General features: G+C 52.8%; 2 protein-coding genes across 2 annotated transcripts; both read right to left on the bottom strand.

The window, feature by feature from the left end:
- Window positions 1-389: 389 nt before the first annotated feature.
- Window positions 390-4,248, bottom strand: POSPLADRAFT_1057886 (hypothetical protein; the record flags this gene model as incomplete). The annotated part of the gene is made up of 4 exons (XM_024480971.1): window positions 390-995; window positions 1,062-1,835; window positions 3,906-4,070; window positions 4,129-4,248. 4 exons carry the CDS (start codon window positions 4,246-4,248, stop codon window positions 390-392), a joined length of 1,665 nt encoding a protein of 554 aa, XP_024337734.1.
- Window positions 4,249-7,201: 2,953 nt separating this feature from the next.
- POSPLADRAFT_1057885 (hypothetical protein) lies at window positions 7,202-7,723 on the bottom strand (the record flags this gene model as incomplete). The annotated part of the gene is made up of 1 exon (XM_024480970.1): window positions 7,202-7,723. One exon carries the CDS (start codon window positions 7,721-7,723, stop codon window positions 7,202-7,204), a length of 522 nt encoding a protein of 173 aa, XP_024337733.1.
- Window positions 7,724-7,976: the final 253 nt, after the last annotated feature.

Below are 7,976 nucleotides of genomic sequence, written 5' to 3'. Positions count from 1 at the left end.
GGGGTTTTCGAGTTTGAGCCAAGTGTGGCCGAAGATGATGTCTTCCTTGCCGATGCTGGCGACGTAGGCTTTGACAAATCAGGGTTCTCCGCTTATCTTGTAAGATAAGAGAGCTCTTTGCGTGATGAGTGCTTCTTTGTTCAGAGTTCCATCCACGTTGAAGACGGGGATGGGTCGGGGAAGGGGTTCTGTCCGAAGTCGATGTTCTCGGACAAATCTCGGGCTGATGAAGATTCCTGTTGCGCCGCTATCAATAAATGCGTGCACCTCGACATCTTTTCGTCCCATAGTAATCGGAATGTGCAGAGCACATTCATTTCGGACTACTAAAATTACACGGGACAGTGAAACAGGTACGGGCAGTGGTTGCGTCAGCTCACCCTGCCCCTTCAAAAATCCTCCATTGTGAGTTCTTCATACAGCTCCCGCTTTTCGTCAGCGGAGAGTGTCTTGATTCTGGCGCGGAAGTCGTCCTTTCCAGATCCTCCCTGGTTCGGCCTTCCACCCCCTTGTCGTGCGGCCGCTTTCTTGCGGCAATCCTTGGCGCTGTGGCCCTTGATGTGGCAGTAGAAGCACAGGTTTCCGTCCCTGTGGAGCTTTCGATCGGCCTCGTTGAGAACGGCTCCTAGTTCCCATTTCCTTCCTCCCGATGTGGAGGCGAAGGTTGATGCGACGGCAGCAGCGTCGATATCCATTGGTTCGCCATAGTCCCTGGTGTCTGTGACGACGAGAGCCCCCTGTTTGGCTGCATTGGTGTTTCGTACTTCGTCGTACCAGACCTTCATGGTGTTGGGTCGATCCCTAGCGACCCTTGTTGCGAGCGCAAAATACAGCTCCTTCGGGAGTCCTTTGACAAAGTTGGCGTGGAGAGTGTGGTAGTTGTTCTCGACGCGGTTGGTGCCATTGACCTCGGTGTCCTTGAGCTGAGCCTTCGATGCCAGCTGTTCGAAGTGGGTAACATAGTTCCCGAGGGAGAGTGCTGTCTTCCTATCCTTCTGTCATTCAGGCAGTTTCATCAGGATTTGATGTGCCTTGATTCGCGTTCCGTGCTCAGGGAACACCTCTTCTAGGGCGGCGATGAAGTCTGCCCAAGTGGAATAGACCTGGACTCCTCCTGCCGATTTCTCGTAATATGCGTCTGCCCATGTTTTCCCCAGATCCTTCCTCATCAGCGCTACGGTGAAGGCAATCTTTGCTTCATCGCTAAGTCGGGTGTTGTTGGTGGTGACGAAGTAGGAGAGGATGCATTGGATGAAGCATCTGAGGTCCTCTGCCTTCCCGCTGAAGGGTTCGGGAGCGGGGATGTCGAGGCAAAGGGGTCGGTTGGCCGTTGACTGTTGGGATTGGTATGCTGCGAGGGCGACAGCGATGCGCTGATCAATGTCTTCTTGGGTGAACGATGCCATAGGGACTTCAACCGGTGCATTGGTTGGTGCGGGTGGAGCTGGTGGTAGTTCGATGTCTGGGATCTTGATGGGGACGTACTGAACTTCAGGGAGTTCGAGTGGTTGTTCATTGATGGGTGACTGCGCGCTTTCTGCTGTTTGTATAGGTTCGACGTCGATCCGTAGGATGGTGAATATGTCTTCTGGGTGAGCGGGTGGGTGTCTTTGGTAGTAGCTAACGAGTTCTTGATGGGCGACAACCTGCGGGTTTGAACCGGTTGCACGACACCAGGTGCCTCCTCGAGGGTAGATGGGAGCCCTTTTTGTGGAGGTGATGAAGCAGTGATCTGCTCGGTCGTACTGGAGGAGCGGTGATCCTGCGAGGGCTGGTAGTCCCAAAGGAACCGGGTTGACTGCATTGTTCGATGTAATGGTGGATGAGATGTTCGACTAGGTAAAACTAGGAACATAGCTTAGAAAGTTCGACCTTTTGATACAACGGTCTATACTCCTATACTGATGCCTGACTCGTAGACAACGAGCGAGGGCTTATGGACAGTGCGTCGTCCTGAAGATCGAGCAAGGAAGTCGAGAATGACCACTACCCCAAGCGAAGAGGAGCAGAGACTTGAATGAATAACCAGGTCAAACTTAGGGTTCAACCGACTAATGGTACAACTACTTATACAAGTACTGTCTACACACAAACCACTGTATCTGTGTGGTTGTGTTAGTAAAGAAAGAAATGTAGTGGTACGATACCCGGTACAAAGTGCGCATGGACCCCATTATGTAAGCTACATAATGTTCAACCTGCAGGTGAGCACTAAGACAGGCGCCAGTATGGGCGCTAGTAGTACAAGGAATAGAACAGAAAGATAAATGTTTCAGCCTGAGCTTTCGAGCTCGTTCCTGACCACGCTGGTCAGCATGTTTCAACAGAAGAGACATATAAAGCATACCTCTGGGGCAGTGCAATGACAGCACTGATGCTCGAGAAAGAGGTGCACGCAGGACAGTGGTGCCACCGACGCGATCATTGATCTGCTATTCCGCTGATGCATCCCCTGCGGATTTGAGCGGCGATTGAAGAAACCGAACCCCGCGTCAGATAGTAGACCAGCCACCAACGAAAGCAGAGTGAAACATGTGTACATGCGCACCCCCTTGGTATCTATCGTCCTTCCCTCCATTTGACCTGGATACCGCCCGTCCACCACAAGACACGCTGCTTGCCACGCATCCCTTGCTTCACCAAAGAGTACGAAGCAGTAGGCCAGTAGCACATCAAGTTCATTGAAAGATACGTCGCGACGAGCGGGCGAGGAGAGAGTATGGGATGATTCAACGAGGAACCAGTGAGTATCTCATTGACAATCTGGCAAAGGTGCTAAATACGAGGACGAGACATAAAGCTAAAGAAATGGACATCAATGGCGAGCGTTCGACGGCCTGGGCCGCTTCTGCGGCCGTTCCTGCCCCTTCCTCCTCGCTCGCCATTTCTTCCTTGTCCGCCGTTTCCCTCTTGCTCGCTGTTCGACTCACCTGCTTGAGATCCCTAGAGCGCTCTCTTCACTCGACATGTGTCCCTCAGGTGGTGATTCAGTGCATCCGGCCTTGAGAACCACCCGCCTCAGTAGCTGCAGAATGTAGAGCACCACCTTCAGCAGCTTGGGCACTCTCGCATTGCAGTCCCTCTCCCAATGCCGTTTCATGCCTGTATCGCGCTTGAAGGTCCAGTTTCAGCCCGACTCGAGGCACTCCCAATTGCCCTTCCCCATCCTCCCGCCAGTGTATTTTCTCTTAGGCGGGATGGGCTGGTCGTCACCGTGCCCATCATGAGAACCCTGGCGCTTATAGCCGTTGTGCTTGTCAGTCGATTCTAGCGGCGTGCGCTGTTTCCCCTTGTTATTCGGCTTCGCCGACGCGATGCTGCTGGATGAGGAGACGCGTGTTTATGAGCGAGTCATGCGCTTGTCGACAGTGAGAACGATAGGTTGCGACTCTGTCCCTGTCTCAATGTCTCCATTCTCGTCGACGGGGACAGGTCCGTCCTCAGGGGAAGCCGAAGGATCCTCGTCCTGCTGAAAACAACAGGCTCGTCTGCTTTGTGGATCACTAACGATATATCATCCTCTTCTCAACTGCCCTCTTGAGGTCCTCACCATTGTCGAGAGTGTTTGCGTGTTCTATTCTGCATATAGCAGACCAGGAGTGATCCTGTAGGACAGGGAGCCTCCAATCCTGTGCCTTGAGTCGATGCTTCAGTATGCACGTCCATTGACACCCGTGCCGCTGGGGTATCCTAGGGCACCTGAGAATGTGGGCGCCCCTGTGATGGGTCCGCCAATGAGCTAGATCGAATTGGCTCTTGGCAGACAGCTTTATGTAGGTATCGCAGTAGCGACACTGCCCAAGTCTCGGATTATGGATTCTGACCATCCTATCGGTCGGGCGGAATGTACTGACCAAAGGCAAATGTCTCAGTAACACTTCTACAAGCATGGTCATCCGACGTACCAGCGCATCGTACTCGCCGTCCCAAGAATAATTCTCCTCGATTGAGCAGCTACGCGTGATTTGGTTACTTGCATTTCTTCCCAAGCTGTCGCCGAAAGCTGATTCACTCGTCCCTTCTTCCTCGGCTGAAGATCGTCGTGATGTGGCATCACTGAAGGAGGTGCCCTAGTCAAGAGGGAACTAAATTAGGTCGTATACGCAATCGCAGTGATGTCCTATATACCCAGTTGAAATCCCAATCCCAATCAATTTTTTCGAAGGAAAGCCCACGGGGAATATGTTTGTCAAGCTGGACATGATGCGCCTGACTGTGTGTCTCTGCACCACAGGCTATGTCGGGCATGACGGGAGAATCCACAAATTTCTACCTCCTGAAAGTTGTGTCTTGTACTACATGAATGGGAAAGAGGAATTCGCGGTCGGGTGGTCAGCGCCTATCGTGGCAGGTAAGTCAAGTGGCACATACGAAAGCGTGTTGATAATTCTTTTTGCGAAGTATAGTGCAAAGCGTATGCAGAACTAACGAGCTGACATGTTAGCACGAAGGGCAAGAGAAGAGAACGACAAAGTCCTTATATTGTGGGTCACTGCCGCCTTTCAAGCGCTCTCATCCATGCGCATTCGTCAGACATTGCAGTGCTTCTGCAGCACAAGGAATATGACAGGAGACTACCGATACGCATCATCGTCTAAGCGTTAATAAGGATGTCAATCGGACAGTCCAGCTTACCCTTTGAGTCTCGGACGCACTAGCAGCATAATTGACTGATTCTTTTCGTTTGTCTCATAGGGAATAATGCGGGGTTGCATTCAGCAAATTCCTGTGGTCAATGGACAAAGATCAGGGGGCGTCCCTCCTGTTACCCTCCGCCGAAGTCAGTCCTCTCGTTGCATTACCCGCACAACGTAATAGAGCGGCGGCGAAAGTGGGTCTCATCGAATGGCATCATGCATGGCGTCACCAACATTCTACTCACCCACGCCAGGCTGGTCACGCATTGATCGGTGCGTCTCAGTTTCCACGGTCATCTACGGCGGAGATCCAACTCAACGCCCCGGTCTCCTCTGACACTCCCCGGAGGCCGTTCCTCGCCCTCTATCCCGAATCTTTGTTACAACAATGTGTGCGCCTTTGTTATGGTGCTCGATTACTGGCATGCAAGACGCGGTGGTCAGCGTTGCACTAGTTAGGCACCTTGGGCGAGCCCAACCTGGCAACTGTGGCGAATTTAAGACAACGCATACGCGGTGAACCCCTCCTAGACATGCGCTCGAAATCGCGAGAAGGTCGTTGTCCTTGGTCATCCTCTGTCGCCACGGACAAGAACGTGCCCGTCTCGCCGTTAAAATCCTCGCAGGGGAAGAACATGGAGGCCAGCATACTCGGCGATATCTATATTTCGCTATACCTAAACTACACTCCTTTCTGCACTACCAAGGCTCTGCACGCCATCTACCTCTATTATGGCCTGCCTCCGTTAATACCCTACGCAAGTGTTCGTCTCCACCGACTTCGATGTATCCTGCCCAATGCTTCAGCACCGCGTACTCGTGCCGCATCTGTTGACTCTGCGTACTTCCCTTATTCTATTGATCGGTTTACGACATTTGACAATCTATCTGTCTCGCCCAATCCCTCCTCTCCGAGTGCCGAACGCGTTCATCGTCTCGCCCTCCACAATTTAAACATCCACACAAGTCCAGGACATGATCAATATGCTCGTCATATGCATCATCAAGCCCGTCAGTCTCGAAATGTTGAAGGGTCGAGCATACCCATGCCCTAGCTGTTCTCATTCTGGCAGCATTGATGCCAACGCGAAGGTAATCGATGTCCTTGATCGAAAGTTTCGCTATTCACGTACCTGCAGATCTCGTTGGCTGCGAGACCGTGGACAGACAGGCACAGTGGCAAGCCCCATCTACTCGATGGTCCGCGTACATACCTCTGCAACACTGATGTCATCCGAGAGTTCGAACTATGCTCGGTCGCTGTCCACTCACTGGCAGCCGCTATGTGCAATCATGACGCCCTTGCGTTAGATGGATCGAGCGCGTTTTGTATCTACTCGCTTACTTAACATCTGATATCAATGAACCTCCATTCTTTCTGGATATATGTTCCTTGATCACGAACGCCAATATTGAGCGCCGAGCATGAGCGAGCGAACGGCGTCTCTGAGGTGATATAGAGTGTCAGCACATAGGAGACGTAGAAAACGGAAAGGTTGAGACAAAGTTAGGTCACAAACGATCTCGAGGAGCCATTGACAGGGCGTTGTGAGGGTAATGTCTTCCAAAGATTGTCGCCGGGAGAACACACGGTAGAAGATGCATGAACCATATGTACATGCTAGCTGTAATTTAGCGCTAAGTGACTGCAATTCTGAGAACGTCAACGCAGACTTGCCTTTGAACAGAGCGATATCGGAGTCTCGATACAATCCATCATGCGTTACGGCGATGTGGCAAATAAGTAGAGGCAGCCGAGATCGTCAGAGAAGAATCACGTCGACGAACATCATACAGTAGTCGGAGTTTTCTTACATATTTCCTGGCTGTAAAGCAACGAGTAGAACGTTAGCAGCCGCGAAGGCGAGCATATGGTGTTTTGGGGAATCTGTCTGCCCGCATCATGAGTCACGGACGCGAGCATCGGCAGTTTGAGATGGAGAATTGTAAGCTTGTACATACAGGTATGCTGCGCGCATCTCTCCGCGCAAAACTGTTTGGAACGAGATAACAAAAGAGTCGGGTCAGTCTGCATGTGGGGCTAACGAGTAGAGACGTCAAGTCTACATGTTGTCTTCAAGTTGTTTGACTGGATGGGCAGCGCACCGTCGAGATCTACCTGCGAACTGGACATATAGCTGGTTCAGACAAATGGAAGGGGATGTTTACATTGCGTTCAAGTGCAGACGTTCGACGCATTACAATCTCGTAAGCATGATTGTGTAAGACCATCAGCCACTGGTATAAGCGGGGTCAAATAGCCATCTACGCATCCTTCTCGCGGCGACGGCAATATCGCTCTTATGTCTCTCATCGGTCTGTCACTCAACCCTCCTCTCTACGAAGGACACCACGAAGCGCACACAGCACGAGCTCGTCCGTCTTGAAGGAATCGCATCATGTCGCAGAGCTGATGACGGCGGGAAGGATCTACATCACAGTGAGGGGAGGACGAGATACAGCTCGATGCAGAACCAGTGAGTATTGCATATAATGCACAACGGCCACAGCTCCCAAGACATCCACGTAGACGGGACAGAAAGTCAGAAGAGGAACGGCTGCCTCTAGCCACGACGAGCACGCTTGCGACCACCGCCGCCACCTCGACCGCGTTTAGACCCTCGACCGCGTTTCGACCTCACCTCATCATCTGCGACGTACCCTTCACAAGCATTTGGGTTTCTGTGGTGCCGACGCATCGCATCGCCCCTCGCCAACAACTTGCCGCAGCCCGGGCAAGGGATGGACTGGTAGTTGGGCCTCTTCTTGCATCCCTTCCAGTGGCGGACCATAATCTCCAAGGACGATAACAGCTTGCCGCAATTGGGCGCGGGGCACTCCCAGCGTCCGTCTGGCCCAGCGGTAGCGGTGTCGCGGACGTGCCTCTCCTCTGGATCGAACCGGCCGTCCTCCTCAGCCTCCTCAATCGCGTCGCCTCCCTCTCCCTCATTCTCCTCATCTTCTTCTTCGTATGCGCCCTCTTCGTCTCGAAACCCATGCTGCCCAGGAAGGTCTTCGTCGTCGTCTGTGTCCAGCGACTTTCGCTTCTGACCTTGCGGCGCCGTCGATGGGCCTGCCGCGGACATGGATGCCTGTGCCGACGAGGAGGCCGCTGCGTTTGTCATTGAGCGAGTCATTCTCGGCTGCCAGGTAATCCATTCGGACCGCTCGATCCTTCTGCTGGAGATCACCTCACCGACTGTCGGCGGGGTGGCAGGCTCGGAGTTGTCGAGTGATTCGGTGGTGTTTGCATCGTCGACTATTCGGGGTAGGATATATGAAGGAGCGGCGGATGACGGCTCGCCGAGTGAAGTGGTATTGGTAGCATAGTCGGTGGCC

Source organism: Postia placenta, assembly GCF_002117355.1.
Source record: "Postia placenta MAD-698-R-SB12 unplaced genomic scaffold POSPLAscaffold_9, whole genome shotgun sequence".
In the NCBI taxonomy this organism is placed as follows: Eukaryota; Fungi; Basidiomycota; class Agaricomycetes; order Polyporales; family Adustoporiaceae; genus Rhodonia; species Rhodonia placenta.
The sequence above is the reverse complement of the archived record's forward strand: the minus strand, read 5'-3'. Positions and strand labels throughout refer to the sequence as shown.